We start from the raw sequence: 14,657 nt of genomic DNA, 5'->3' as shown, positions 1-14,657 counted from the left end.
ATGTATTACATATATTTATAGTTAAAATATTGGTTTAAATTAAACATTGAAGGCAGCAAATTCCTGCAGGAATTAAAGATGAAATTAATTTTTCTTTTTAAATTCATAACAACATTGAAGTTACATGAAAACCTGCAGCTAATCGGTTCCGTAGGAGCGTTAAAGAACCCGACAATCGGTTTAGAACTTCAACCTGCAGCAAAAGAAAAAAGATTTTTAAAAACTGACATTTGTTTGGAGGCAAAAACCTTGGATAGATTTAAAAATGCAAACTGCTGCAAATCTAAAACTAAAAATCTGATCCTGCAGATTGAAATGTTTTCATTTCTTTCCCCAAATGTCAGAACTGTGAAGTTTAATAAATTTTAAAAAGCATAAAGTGGAATAAAGTCACAGCTTTTATCTGGATCTCTAAATTGGAACAGAAATGACCAAACGTGAAAAAAGTTTTTTGTCCCAAACACAAAGTCAAGGGTTTGTTTTATTACAAACAAATACAAAAAAACCCCAAAAAGACATTTTTAATTTTTCAGAATTTTTATAAAAATATTCACACGGTCAGAGAAAGAACAAAACAACATTTTGCTTTTCTTCCCCAATATTTTACTTTCTACAACATTTAAAATGATCTTTACTAAATAAACTAAATCAGGGAAGGAGTGTCATGATGGGGGGGGCGGGGTTGATGGGGGCGGGGTCAGTGGTTGACTCCTCCTCCTCCTCTAAACCCCGTGGAGGGTGGAGCTGATGATGTCCATGAAGGTGGCCTCCACGCAGTAACACAGCTGGACGTCGGGGTCGTTCCCCCCCAGCTCTGCCGCCATCCTCTGCGGTAGCGTCAGCTTGGAGGCCCCTCCCCCCGGCAGCGAGGCGTCCCGCGGCTTCGCCTTCAGGTACTGCAGTCCTGAGGGAGAGACGAGGGACTTAAAAAACAAAAAAACGCCATTTCGGACGCCGCTGGACGAGCGGTGAAGGGGCGGGGGGGCTCACGTGCGATGAGGGGGTCGATGTCCCGGGCTTTGGTGGCGACGTCCGAGGCGCACACCTGCCCCACCTGCACCAGCAGCGCCGCCACGTCGTCGTAGAGGGGGGGGAACGCCTGGCAGAAGGACACCAGACAGGGCAGGACGGGCATGAAGAAGGAGAAGCGTTTGGGCCGAGTCAGCACTGAAAAACAAACGGAGCGTCAGACGGGGGGGGTGCAGGAACAGCCTGCCCCCACCAGGGGGAGCTGCAGGACAACAGCCAATCAGCACCTGTGAGGAGCGTCCCCATGACGCTGATGGCCAGCCGGGCCACGCTCAGCGACTTGGGGAGGGCGTACTGGGTGCACAAGTAGGACAGCAGCTGGATGGCGAAGATCTGTGGGGCATAAAGAAACAAAACACGCCCACGGTGAAACCACGACGACCAATCAGGACGCAGTTCAAAGGTCGGACGCGCCTCCCCCCCCCCACCTCACCTGCTTCTCCAGCTGGGGCTGAGCCAGCAGCTCCGGGATGAAGTCCAGACAGATGTGGATGGACGGGATGCCCGCCACAGTGAGGGGCAGCAGCGCCTGGGGGTAACCCTGGGGGGGGGGGAAGAGGAGGAGCTTATGATTAAAAAAAAGTCATGTGATCTGCTTTTGACGACTGATTCTTCTTCTAAGGCTTAGCCACACCCACTTGGCGCCTGATGATGACACGGCTTCCTTAGGGGAAATCACACTTCCTGGGCGGAGCAAAGTGGGCGGAGTTACCTGAAAGTGCACCAGCTTGGCGATGTTGGGGTCGGCGATGAACATCTGATGCAGGAGGCAGCAGATGAGACACTGCACCTCCCTCAGCTCGCTGAGGAGGCCCCCCTCTGGCTCCGCCCCTGTCCCCACCCCCCCGTCAGTTCCCAGAATTCCCTGCTTTGATTTCCCCGGCAGCGAGCCCCCGATGCCTCTCAGGAGGCTCTCGGCGTTGGCGCCGAGTCGCTGCTCTTCGGCGGTGGGGAGGCACACCTCCAGGAGGATCTGGACCGCCGCGCTGTCCTGTTGGGGGGGGGGGGCACATAGAGGTCAAAGGTCACATTTCAGGCTATTTTATTTCACGCTTTAACACTCTGATGTGGATACAGGAGGTGGGGGGGGGGTACCTGCGCTGCCAGCAGGGCGTTCTTCAGCTCCTCCCGGGTCACCTCCTGCGTGTCCGGCCCCCCCGGCCCCCCCAGGTTAGACACGGTCTGGTTCTGCCGCTCGAAGTCGGCTGTCTCCTTCAGGTGGGAGTGCAGGTAGGCCTTCGAGGCCAGCAGGTAGCCGTTCAGCATGTGCAGGACGATTTCCATCAGGGGGGGACACCTGGGAGGAGGAGGGGGAGAGGCATGTGACGGGTGTGGCGTTCAGGGGGCGGAGCCTGTGACGTACCCCCCCTTACCTGTACACCCGGGTGTCGCAGCGCAGCACGATGAGGGGGTCCACCATCAGGTCGTTCTGGTTGTAGCGCTGCTGCCTGACAGGCAGCGCTGAGGGCTGCAGGGCGTTCACCGTCATCACCCACAGCCTGCAAGGACACGCCCCCGGGGGGCGGGGCAGTTACATGACTGTACACACACACACACACACACACACACACACACACACACACACCTGCGGGGCATGACGGTGTTCAGCCCCATCCACAGCCGGTTGAGGGTCTGCAGGAGGCGGCGGGGCACGCCCCCCCCCAGCAGCAGCGCCACGCTGGCGGTCAGCGCCTCGGCGTACGGGATCAGGTCGCCGGGCGACAGCAGGGTCAGGTGGTCCAGCATCCGCATCAGGCGGGGGCTGCTGGACGGCAGCTTCTGGAAGGCTACGGATGGGGGGGGGGGATAAATCAATCAATTCTCCCCAAACCGCCCCCACTTGAGCGAGTGGGCGTGTCCTCACCGTGGTGCAGCTGGCTCTGGCTGTATCTGCAGGTGTTGCTAGGCAACATCATCCTCCTGAGGAGGGGCAGCGTCCCCGTCACCTCCTCCTCACACACCCAGTCCTCCACCAGGCACAGGTGGGGGTAGTTGGTGGCCAGCAGCCTCAGCAGGGCGGAGTGCAGCCCTGCAGGGAGGGGGGAGGGGGGCGTGTGATTGGCTGGCGGCTGATGGTTAGCGTTAGCGTTAGCGTGTAGCGTCCTCACCCCCCAGCTCCTGCTGCAGACCCTGAGCCTGAGTCACCAGGAACTTGATGGGGATCTGATCCATCAGGGAGGGGGAGTACGACCGGGGCTTCCTCTGCATCAGGGCTGGGAGACAAACAGGAAGTGAGGTGGAGAAGCCCCGCCCCCGTCCCCCCCAGTGCTGACGCAGGCAATTTTTCACCGACGCGGGTTCATTAGCGCCGCTGATGGGCGTCATTACTCCATCCTGACGGCCGTGGGGGGGCTCGTGGGTAAACACAGCAATTAAAGAGACGCGCAGAAATCTGACTTAATGAGGGGGGGCTAATAGCGGCTACGCTAACGGCTAATGCTCCATCTAACCTACAGCTGACCTCTCTTCTGTCGATCCCCCGTTTTAGACTTCGATGGTTTGGCGGCGGAAAGAGGAGGAGCTAAACGACTGCAAGGAGGCGGGGCCTCGTAGCTCCTCCCCTGGCGGAGGGGCAGGAAGTGTTTCGGTACTCACCCAGCTGTTTGGTGCTCGCCAGCAGGTTCTCCTCGTACGACAGGATGTAGTAGAGGATGAGGAGCTGAGTGGTGATGGAGTAGCGCCGCCCACTTCCTCCTCCTCGAGGCCCCTCCCCCTGCTGGCTCAACGAATAGCGAGAGAAAGAGAACAGCGGAAGGTCAGGGTGTAGTTCAGCCGTTTTTTTTTGGTAGGGGGCGAAGCCTCCACTCACAGCAGAGCTCTGGAACACGTTGAGGATCTCCTGCTCTGTGATTGGCTGGTTGGTGGCCTCGGGGTTGGCCTTGGAGGCCGGCGTGAGGATGGAGGTGATGTAGGCGTCGATCAGCGGGATCAGCTGGGTGTGGATGGGGGTGGCGGTCTCGCACAGCTGCCGGTAGATCCAATCCTGCGCCGCCAGACAGGAAGTGTCACAAACAGACGCGTCGCTCAGCGGCCAATCAGCACAGGCCACACCCACCTTGATGGAGACCTTGTGCTTGGTGAAGGCGCGGCTCCGCAGCAGCTGGTAGATGCAGTGGATGGGGAGGAAGCCGCTGATGTTGGCGCTGAGGCTGCCGGTGACCGCCACCCTCACGGCGTGGGCGGTGACCACCTGGAGACGACAACCCGGGTTAGGACACGCCCACCCCTCCACGGGGAGAACCAATCAGGATGAAGGCCGGCCCCCACCTGCTCAGTGAAGATCTCCTGAGTGAAGATGGTCTTCATCTTGCTCAGCGAGCTCGGCTTGATGGCGATCTGCGCGGGAAAAATAGACGGGCGTGTTGCGTCATCAAGGGGGGGCAGGGCTCCAGACGAGTCGCCGCATCGGCCGCCGTCTCCCCCCCGCCTTACCTTCATCCCCAGAGTGGAGCACACCAGCTCGATGATGGAGCTGAGCTGGTTGCTATGGAAATACATGGCGACCAGGAGCAGCATCTCTCCGAAGGAAGCCGACACGCCGGCGGCGCTGCAGGGGAGGGGGGGGCAGACACAAGCAGACGGGGGCGAGTGAGGACAGGCGTTCACCCTCCATCATTACGGGACAGACGTTATAATGAAGTCGCCACGGCGGCGGAGGCGGCGCCCGAACGCCACGTGCCGCCGTCGGGCGGCTAAGTCACGCCGGAGGACAACGAGTCGTGTTAAACGGACGCACAAAATGACGTCATGTGACGCAAATCGCAAAATTATGAAATCGTCACGGCGACGTCTCCTCACCTCTCGAAATATTCCTCCTCTTTGATCATCCAGCTGAGCCACATGACCATCAGCTGCTCCTGCTCCGGCGTGCTGGGGGGTCACACACACACACACACACACACACACACACACACACACACACACACAAAGTTAAAGCTCACAGGACACATCAGGGGTGTCGGGGGGGCCGGGGGGGTCCGTACCTGACCAGCGTGGGGAACGCCAGCAGCTTGCAGAACGACAGCGAGACGAATCGGACGCCAGCGGGCGTGGCCGGAGGCCGGCTGGTCATCAGCTGCAGGAGTTGCTCCGCCTCCTCGTCCGTGGGCCTGGGGGGGAGGGGGACTGGAGTGAAATCACCGACGTGAGCCGGGGGGAGTCGTCGGGACGTTCGGCGCCACCTACCTGAGCCCGGCGATGCCCATGAGGGCGCAGTAGAGCCGCAGCAGGGCGCTGGCCTTCACCACATGCTCCTCCCTCAGGCCCGAGTAGCCCCCGCCGCCCCCCCCCTCCTCGCCGTCGTTGGGGAGGTGGGTGCTGCGCGAGCGCGGCAGGATGGCCACCAGCTCCAGCAGCAGCTGGCGCCGCATCTGCCACAACACCGAGCTGCTCTCACGCTTCCTCTGGGGGGGGGGGGACGACGGGAGGACACGTCAAAATAACATGCCTCGTTGCCATGGTTACGCCGCCGGCGCTCATCCAGTTAGTATTTTATGATATTTAAAAAAATAATAAGATTTAACTGGTGGTGGAAATAGTTGAGGGAGATAGAAACCAGATGAGCTGAAGCACAACTACCACGTGGTGAACACAGTTCTGTACTCATCAACACTGTTTACCAAGTATTATGTCTTGTTTTAGTTGTTTTATAGAAGTAAACAACTGTTCAGATGTTTGAGGCGTCACTAAAGCTAAAAACATTAGCATTAAAAAGTCAGTTCTGCCCGACACTTCTTTACACAAAACGTTGGTTTTCTGTTTTTTTTTGGTCAAGAACAAGTAAAACCACCTGATGTTCTCCTGCTGATAACTAAAGAATGCAAAAGCCTAGAAATAAATGTGTTCTCCTGATGAAAGAATAGAGCCTAAACTTTATTTTGATAGTTTCACTGAGTTTTTAGTCATTGAACTCTAAACTATTTTGGCCTTTAAAGATGAGTGAAAATGTTCCAAAACTGACAGCATGGGAAACTCTGCTCTGAAAATGCTTGGCAGCCAATGAGTTAAATTTAAGAGGGTTCTGATTGGATGACCTCAGGGGTTAAAAGGTCACAGATGTTGGCAAAAGCCAGGAAGTGATTAACAGAATCCAGTCAATGCAGGGAAGCTAAAACAGGAGTAACATCAGGCTTCCTGTTGTTCCACTCCAGACCAGCTGGAGGCGCTATAGGATGCACCACAAGTCAAGATTGAGAGGGGGGGTAAATAAGAGGAAATGAGGGTCAAACAGAGGCGTTGGGGTGGCGTCCCTCCTCACCTGCTGCCCGTTGCGAATGAACATGCTGAACCAGGTCCTCACTTTGCCGTTGGTCCCCAGAAGGAGGCCGCTCACGTAGGACACCAGCGGGCTGACCGCCTCGTCCGCCGAGTCCGGCTTGTAGTCCAACGTCAGAGCCACGCCCAGACCGGGGAGGTGACACTCCTCCACCTGAAGACACCGACAACCAGCAACACAAAGATGAAGACGAGAACGCAGGAAACAAAGAGGAAGACGGCAGGAATCTCAACCATCTAAAAATCGCTGCTTAATTCTTTGCTTCAGCATACTTCTGCGTGTTATCTGCTCTTTTCTTATCTGAGGACATTTTGGTGTGCGAGTGGGAGTCGGCGTGGATCTGAACGTCCACCAGCTCCCGGGGGCCTCGTTCAATACCGGCCCCCGTGTGGTGACCTCAGCAGACGCCAGAAGACGAATCAAACCCTTTGTGTTCGTCATCTTTCTAAACTTCCGTGGATTATTTTGGACTTGTGCGCGGTGCGTTCACTGACCACCATGGCTCTGACGTTGAGGGCCTGAGACGGGTTCATCTGGCAGAGCTGCCTGAGGGCTTCGGTCCGGCGCCGGCCGCCCACGCTCTCCTCGTCCTGCCGCTCGCCGTTCTTGATCAAACCTCTGCAGACTGCAAAAGACGGACGAACGCGTTACGGTCCGGCCGCATCGGACTTGTTATCATTCTACCGTCGGTTCCTCACACGCAACGCAATCGATTACCTTCGTTGAAGCTGTCGGGGACGTTGGCGACCAGCAGACACAGGAACCAGTCTCCGTTGCGGACGTGCAGCATGGCCTCCGCCACGTCTAGTATCGGCAACAAGGAGGGCAGCTCTAGGAAAAGACGATAAAAACGCACGTCAGCTGCGATCATTTCTCCAACAGGACGACGATGAAACAGAAGGGAAGCGTTGGATACCTGCTTGTAAAATGCAGAGCACGTCTGCGACCTCTTCCAGGTAAACGGGGCTTTCGAAAAGTTCCGACGACTTCAGGAAGAACTCTCCGTTCGAGTCGACCACCTGAGGGAACGATACGGGAAACCGATTCAGTCGTCCATGTTTACGATCAACTCAACCCGCCGGCGTTAGCGTCCGTTTAGCCGCTTTAGCACCTTATTCATGATGGCCAGCAGCTCGCTGAGGGTCAGGCGGAGCCTCCGCAGGGGGTCGCTGTGCTCGAACTCCAGGGTCAGGCCGTGCTGCAGCTGGGACACCAGGATGCTCTCTCCGTTAGAGCCCCCCGCCTTGTGCCTGATTAAAAACAGACGCACGTTACAAACACACAGACCGACCTAACGGTGGCTCTGGAATCATCTCCACCTCAGCTGCTGCTCCTTCCTCGCGTCCTGCTCCAAAGCGTGGAAATCCACCGACAGAAGCGCCACGATGGAGTTGACGGCCTCCACCCCGGACAGCAGGCGCAGGATCAGCTTCTTGTCCTGGGCCCAGGCCTGGCTCTGGTCGGCGGGGGCGCACAGGGCCATCCGCACCAGGCAGGGCAGCAGCAGCCGCAGCTCGGGGTCGCTGAGGGCGGCCAGACGCACCACGTCCACCTTCTGCATCGCCTCAAAGGCGAAGGGGCTGACGGACTGCAGCCCCACGCTGTCGGCCATCCCCCCTGAGAACACCTGGAGGGAGGGAGGGTGTGGGAACAGCCGGGGTTCAGGGGTCAAACTGACGTCATCACAAGTACAACAAAAACCACAGTTAGATAAATTAATTTATCCTTTAATGATGTTAGAAAGTTTTCAGCGCTTAAATGCGTTCATTTATTTATTTAAATAATTTTGTTTTTCAGCGTTTTAAATTTAAAAAAAAAAAGCTAGCTAAAGGTTGTAGTCAAAAGCTAGCTGCTAACCCCAGAAGTTACACATCGTTAACTTTATCCGACACTAAAACTCTCAAAAGCTACAGTGGAGAAAACAAAATTGTTACTAATACTGTGAAATATTTAATACACGAACTAGTAAAGAAGCTAAAAATACCCGAAAAGTCAAGCTAACGCTAGCTAACAGCTAGCTGTCACGGCTAACACTCATTCATGTCAACACTGCTTTCGGGGCGACTGTTAGCATGCTATTAGCCAGCTAGGCTAAGCTAGGCTAGGATAAATTATAGGACAATAATCGTATTAGTCTTCTGGTTCGTTTTTCACATGCTAAAAGTAAGTATACATTTATTTATTAAGTAAAAAAAACATCCTACCTCACTTTTCGAGATAACAGCGGCTGCTAAACAAAGACTTTCCCCGCAGAGGCCTTCAGACCTCGGACTCGTCGTGGAGCGTCAGCCGCGCTCGCTTTCATGGACTCCGGACAGACGCTCCTTAAATCTGCGGGATGTTTCGTGGAAATGTCCTTGTTCTCTACCGTCCCGCTGGTTTAAACACATTCACGCGGATCTCATCTTTATTAACGGGGACGGGAGGATCGATGTGACCGTCAGGAGGAGCCGGTGTCTCCGGCTGCGTGCAGCAGCAGTGCCGACTGACAGCGGGATGGAAGCCCGCTGGGGTGCTGGAGGATCCGGCGCTGCCCCGACCGGAGGTTCAGCCTGGAGGAACTAGACGCGTTGTGTACCAGTTAGATTTAAAAAATAATCAAAGGGAATGAGTTTGAATAACATCCAACTTTCTTAACTGGATAATCAAAGAATAATTAATAAATGGGGGAAAAATCCTCTCCACTGACTGAAAGATAGAAAAATCATCACCGTGTTGCAACATCTCATGCAGTCACAGACTGGAACATCCCGCGACACACCTGAATTAGAAGTTTTACCTTGACCTACTTCCATAGGTCGAAGATCAAAGCTAGTGCTCTGAAATACTTTCAATAGATCAAAGCACTAGCTATGATCTATGGTCTTACTCACACTGGCCTTCTCCCTCGTCTTTCTATCTTTATCCAGTTCCTGAGTGTACAAAAGTTAAAATGTGACCTTGACCTAGTTTTCTCAAGGTCAAGGTCATCATCTCATTTCCATCCCCTTTGCTGCCTGAGTGATGTGCTTTTTGTTTCATCTTTCTATCTGCAGCGGTTGAGAAGATATTTGGTGGACTAACGGACGTACGAACAGACGGACACAGACAATTCCAATACATCACTGCTCTGAAGCGGGATGTAAACATAACTTGTAGGTCTGTATGGGTTGATTTGAATGCTGCCCACTCCCTGACATGTCAGGGTGTGGGCTCACATCCCGAGGTCAGGGTGAGAACACCCCCTGAGTAGTGGAACAGGACCTCTGGGAGCCGGACGGCTGCTGACAGCAAGAAAAAACAAAGAAAATGCTCCAGAAGAAAAACAAGAAGCTCCTGTGTGACCTCAGGATAATGATGCCAGGTGTGTAAATTATTCAGCATCACTTCAAGGCCTCTGCACAGATTGTACCATCAACCCCCCCCCCCCCAAAAAAAACCCCAAAACAAAACATGACATTGGACTAAAATAAAATCAGTTTATCTTAAATATAGAATGTATTTATCTACACTCAAAAGACCAAACACATCTGGATGGTCAAATGTTTCAGGCCGACAATTAATAATGGATTTTCTAGATGTATTTCTAACCAATCAGAAGTGGTGCCAGAGGCTGGGACGCTGACCAATCAGGAGCAAGGAGTGGTGCAGAAAACTCTGGATGTGCTGAAAAAAACACTACTGCTGCCCCCCCCCCCCTTCTTGACGGTGATTTATCTCAGCGATAAAGGATAAAGGGAAGCGAACCCAAGGCCAACTTTAGGTCCCCAAACACCCCCCCCCCCGGAATAAAACACAAGCACAGGGAAATAAGTTGACGCACTTTATTCCTAAAACAGAAGCCACGTCACCAACTGCTGGCGTGACGTCCATATATATATATAGATATATATATATATACACACACACATATATGTATATATATATATAGCCGTTTGGTTTGTGTGTCTAATGTGTGGTATAAAATACTATATACAACAATGTACCTCTTCATTTGAACACAGTGAAGTTCATTGCTGTACAAGTCGCTACAGCTTGGCTGTAAGTCCTCCAGGCTCAAAGGCATGAAGAGAATTCACTAATTCTTCTGTACATTGTGACAAATACAAATATTCTGTCTCCATTACCAAAAATAATACTCTAAAAAGCAACCTACTGGGAAATCCATCTCATTTTTGTGGTCTTTTTTTCCAGGTCGGTTTTTTTTTTCTTTCATAATTAAGACGATTACGTATACCTTAATGCAATTGCTTTAAAACAGGAAGGTGGTATAAACCTTCTCCATTTATTTAAATACATATATATCTACACATATAGATATATATGTATATAAAAGAGGTTAAGAAATAAGACTTTTTTTTTTTTACATTTAAAAACTTACAATAAATAAGACCGATGCAGGCATTTTGTTTGGATTCTCTTTCATCCAAAGGAATAAAAAGGAATTTCAGGGCTAAAAACTGATGATCTCTCATTCGTCCATTTCTTTTCCGCGATCGCGACTCTTTTTCTTCGCGATCGCTCCGTTTCTCGCGTTCGTGCGACGTTTGGTTCCTCTCCCATGGGGAAAGCAGGATCAGCCTCTCGGGTCCGGGATCTGGGATCCAGCTCAGTGCTCTGGTTCTCTGATGGCCCGCCCCCCGTCGCCGTCGGTTACAACATGTTCATGATGAAGTTGTACATCTGGTTGAGCACCACGAAGTGGACGGGCAGACACGAGCGGCGGTCCTGCGTGGCCGGGTCGCAGGTCAGCCAGGAGAGGGCGTTGTACTGCTCCAGCACGTATCTGATCGGGCACACGGAGGGACACCAGTTAGCATCCTGAGAGAGAACCGGGGTGCGGCGGCGGGGGTGGTTCTGAGCCCCCGACCCCCGGCGGATGCTTACCTGAGCACGTCTGAGGTCTGGTTGGAGTCGAGGGGGTGGGAGTGTTTGCTGTGCAGCAGCTCGTCTGACTGCACTGAAGACACGTGGAGGTGCAAAGAGGCCTGGGGGGGGGCACGACATTACAACGATGTTATTAAACTTATTACGTCTCGTCTAAATAATCATTCGTCTTTTTCCCACAGCAGCAGCGCGTCTGTCACTCTGGATGGAGTCCAGCTACACCCCCCCTTTTTATCCATTCTTTATGCCAAGCTAAGACGAGCTAGCTGGGATGTTTCATGGACAGTTTCCGCACTATAAGGCACACTGTTGGTCTTTGAGAGAATTCAAGGCTTTTAGGTGCCTTATAATGCAGAAAGATTGAGTTAGATTGAGTTAAAATTCATTTTTCTTTATTTTTACCTTTTTTTTCCGTTTAATTAATTTATTTTCAATGTGTGGGGCATGGGGGAGGGATGGGTTTCTGATTTAAAAAAAAAAAAATATTCCTATGTACGCAATTTCATTTTGCTTGAAATTCTATGTTGTGTGAAATTAATAAATGCTTTAATAAAACATTTTTTTTAAAAATTGAGTTACATTTAATTACATTTATTAGTTCCATCTGGCCCTTTGAAGATATTATGCTGAAGTGGCCCTCAGTGGAAATGAGTTTGACCCCTCTGGGATAGATCATTAACACGTTTATCTATTATGGCTTTAGTTATCCGTGACTCCGCCCACGTGAACCAGGAAGTACCCGGTTACCTTGAGGAAGAGCGGACACTGGTTCTGCGCCTGCGGACAGGCCGACCAGAACCAGTCGGGAAGCGGTCCGGCTTTGGCCGTGGAGACGAAGTACCCGAGGGCGAGCGGCTGCTGCAGCAGGTTGGGCACCTCCTCGTGGGACTCCATGCGGTCGGTGCTCTGGCCCTGCAGGGACACAAACAGTCAGGATGAGACGCCTCAGGAGGCGGAGCTTAAGGTTTAAGGGGCGGGGCAAACCACCGGCGTCGCACCTTGCTGCCGTCGCCCCCGTGGTGGTAGTGTGAGCCGGGGGAGTGCACGGGGGAGGTGGTGGGGGAGATGTTGATGATGTCCGGGTCCACCAGCTCGTTCTCCTGGTCCAGCAGGTCGATGATGCCGATGGCGTCGGATCCGTCTGAGGAGAGCGGGAGAGTGTAAGCGGGTCTGGAGCTAAGCCCCGCCTTCAATGGGGTCGTGTGCGCGGCGGCGCCCACCTGTGGTGGCGTTCAGGATGTCGATGTTGGTGTCGATGTTGGTGTAGTTGGAGCTGGCCACCTGGACGAAGGCGGAGGTGGGGAAGACCAGGATGTGGGTGCAGGACGTGTCCTGGGGGGTGCTCAGCTGGGATGTCTGCATGTTGAGGGTGGTGCTGCGGCCGAACACCGAGCCCGTCGACACCGAGTCTGAAACGGGACGGAACCGTGAGCCGGGAGGGGCGGCGAGAACCGTCAACATCCCCACGCGGACGCACCCTACCTGGCATGATGACGAAGGACCCCTGCGGCTCCATGGCGACCAAACACACGCTGAGGATGCTGGGAGTGTCCGAGGAACTGATGCCGCACATTCGACACATTTCCTTCAGACGGCGACTCAGCGACTGGAGGTTCCTCCTGCTCAGCAGAATACTCCAGTCTGGAGGCAGACAGGAAGCAGTGGGGGGGTGAGGAGCAGGTGACACACACACACACACACACACACACACACACACACACACACACACACACACACACACACACACACACACACACACACAGGACATTACCTTTTAACTCGCCGTGCCCTATCCTCCCCAGTCGGCCAATCACCACCCTCCAGGGGACTGATGTCATCTGCACCAGCCCCAGGCACCAATCCCACAGCTTCTGCAGGCCGAGCCGCCGGACGGAGCCCTTTTTCCTCCGCGCCCTGCAGACCGACAACACACACCGTCAGCACAACACACACCGTCAGCACAACACACACCGTCATCACAACACACACCGTCAGCACAACACACACCGTTAACACAACACACACCGTCAGCACAACACACACCGTCATCACAACACACACCGTCAGCCTGGGAGACAAGTTGCGGAGCAACGTATCAACGGACAGTCCTTTAAGGTGTGGAGGACAAATCCAACAAAATAAAATACAACCAGCATTGAAACGGTTTGTTTCTAATGATTATAATAAACATGAATCCAGTTTGTATAAACTTTATTAGCAGCGTCCTCATACCGTCACACCAGCGTTTGTTTCTTGTTGGGAGTTCAAGTTTAGCGTTAGTGTATTCTGTGTTAGCAGCCGGACTGGCCCCTTTAAGAGGGTAGTCATGTGACTGAGGCCGGACCGGCCCCTTTAAGAAGGTAGTCATGTGACTGAGGCCGGACTGGCCCCTTTAAGAAGGTAGTCATGTGACCGAGGCAAGCATCTCCACAAGCGTCCAGAGTGACTCAGATGTGGAGGAGAGAATCCACTCCTTTAAAACAAAGCAGCAGCGGGCCCCGCCCCGGGGGGGCCTGAGGGGGTTCGGGGGGGTGTCACCCACCTGTTGGGCACGTCGATGCTGATGATGCAGGTCTCCAACAGCTCCCCGTACAGGTCGGTGCAGGTGGCCAGCAGCCAGCGCTGGTCGTGGGACAGACAGTAGCCCACGAACAGAACGTTGTATTTCTGCGCCGCCTCCCCGAACGTCTCCCCCAGCTCCGTCTGCTTGTCCTTGATGGGGGCGAGGATGAAGGGGGGCGTGTAGAGACGCAGACACTCCGGCCTCTGAGGACAGGGAGGCAAAAAAAAAGATTCAGTTTAGTCGTAACCCACAAATAGAGGAAGTTTTTGTTCATCCTTTCGGACACGTGGATCTGACTCCAGCTGAAGGTTTGTCAGAGTTGTGAGAAACACAAGCAAACCTTGGTTTTCGAACGCTTTGGACATCGAACAAATTGGAATTCGACCAAAATTTTTTTACATTTTCTTTGTTTTAGAAGTCGAACAAAATTTGGAAGTCGAACGTGAAACGCAGTAACATCCATCCTCCTCCTCCTCCTCTCCAACGTTCACGTACGCCAACTGCTCACCACCATGAAGGTAAAAACTCTTGATCTTTATTCTTATGCTTTAACAGTAATGTGCTTTTTATTTTACTTTACTGTATGCAATAATTTTTCACTTAATTTGCGTTCCATTGCCTCTGGTACGAGTTACGGTACCGTAAACTTGTCGGTAACTCGTACCTTAGGCTAACATGACTACATTTATGTCTTTTCTTTCTTTCTCCTGTTGCTTCTTTCTCTGATACGTTTCATTAATATACAGTTTGATGTATGAATGACATCATGAAATAACACAGTACACAGATACAGCAGCAGAAAATGGACGGATATTATGTTGAAAAACGGTAGTTTTCTAGCATCCTGGAACAGATTAAGACCATCTACATTATTTTTAATGAGGAACACGTATTTGGAATTGGAACGAATCGCTACTGGAACAG

At 52.7% G+C, this 14,657-nt stretch overlaps 2 protein-coding genes across 2 annotated transcripts in view; both read right to left on the bottom strand.

Moving 5' to 3' along the window:
* Window positions 1–459: 459 nt before the first annotated feature.
* On the bottom strand, window positions 460–8,824 carry ints2 (integrator complex subunit 2). The gene is made up of 25 exons (XM_068330894.1): window positions 8,509–8,824; window positions 7,624–7,931; window positions 7,416–7,554; window positions 7,221–7,323; window positions 7,022–7,135; window positions 6,799–6,929; window positions 6,287–6,457; window positions 5,215–5,432; window positions 5,013–5,138; window positions 4,828–4,899; window positions 4,462–4,576; window positions 4,297–4,365; window positions 4,085–4,219; window positions 3,839–4,012; window positions 3,625–3,745; window positions 3,138–3,242; window positions 2,894–3,058; window positions 2,615–2,816; window positions 2,403–2,528; window positions 2,125–2,326; window positions 1,742–2,020; window positions 1,463–1,570; window positions 1,257–1,362; window positions 991–1,167; window positions 460–904 (listed from the first exon to the last, which is right to left on the bottom strand). Exons 2-25 carry the CDS (start codon window positions 7,914–7,916, stop codon window positions 723–725), a joined length of 3,633 nt encoding a protein of 1,210 aa, XP_068186995.1. The 5' UTR covers window positions 7,917–7,931; window positions 8,509–8,824; the 3' UTR covers window positions 460–722.
* Window positions 8,825–10,093: 1,269 nt separating this feature from the next.
* med13a (mediator complex subunit 13a) overlaps window positions 10,094–14,657 on the bottom strand; it is a 34,388-nt gene continuing 29,824 nt past the window's right edge. The window contains exons 22-29 of the mRNA XM_068331070.1: window positions 13,713–13,936; window positions 12,942–13,084; window positions 12,653–12,811; window positions 12,391–12,579; window positions 12,169–12,311; window positions 11,918–12,082; window positions 11,171–11,271; window positions 10,094–11,069 (exon numbers count right to left, since the gene is read on the bottom strand). Of these exons, the coding sequence (XP_068187171.1) occupies window positions 10,937–11,069; window positions 11,171–11,271; window positions 11,918–12,082; window positions 12,169–12,311; window positions 12,391–12,579; window positions 12,653–12,811; window positions 12,942–13,084; window positions 13,713–13,936 (1,257 nt within the window). The 3' untranslated portion in view covers window positions 10,094–10,936. The remainder of the gene's footprint in view (window positions 11,070–11,170; window positions 11,272–11,917; window positions 12,083–12,168; window positions 12,312–12,390; window positions 12,580–12,652; window positions 12,812–12,941; window positions 13,085–13,712; window positions 13,937–14,657) is intronic.

This window comes from Antennarius striatus, chromosome 13, assembly GCF_040054535.1.
Source record: "Antennarius striatus isolate MH-2024 chromosome 13, ASM4005453v1, whole genome shotgun sequence".
Lineage (NCBI taxonomy): Eukaryota > Metazoa > Chordata > Actinopteri > Lophiiformes > Antennariidae > Antennarius > Antennarius striatus.
Note: the sequence above shows the minus strand (reverse complement) of the source record. Positions and strands in the feature narration are given on the sequence as shown.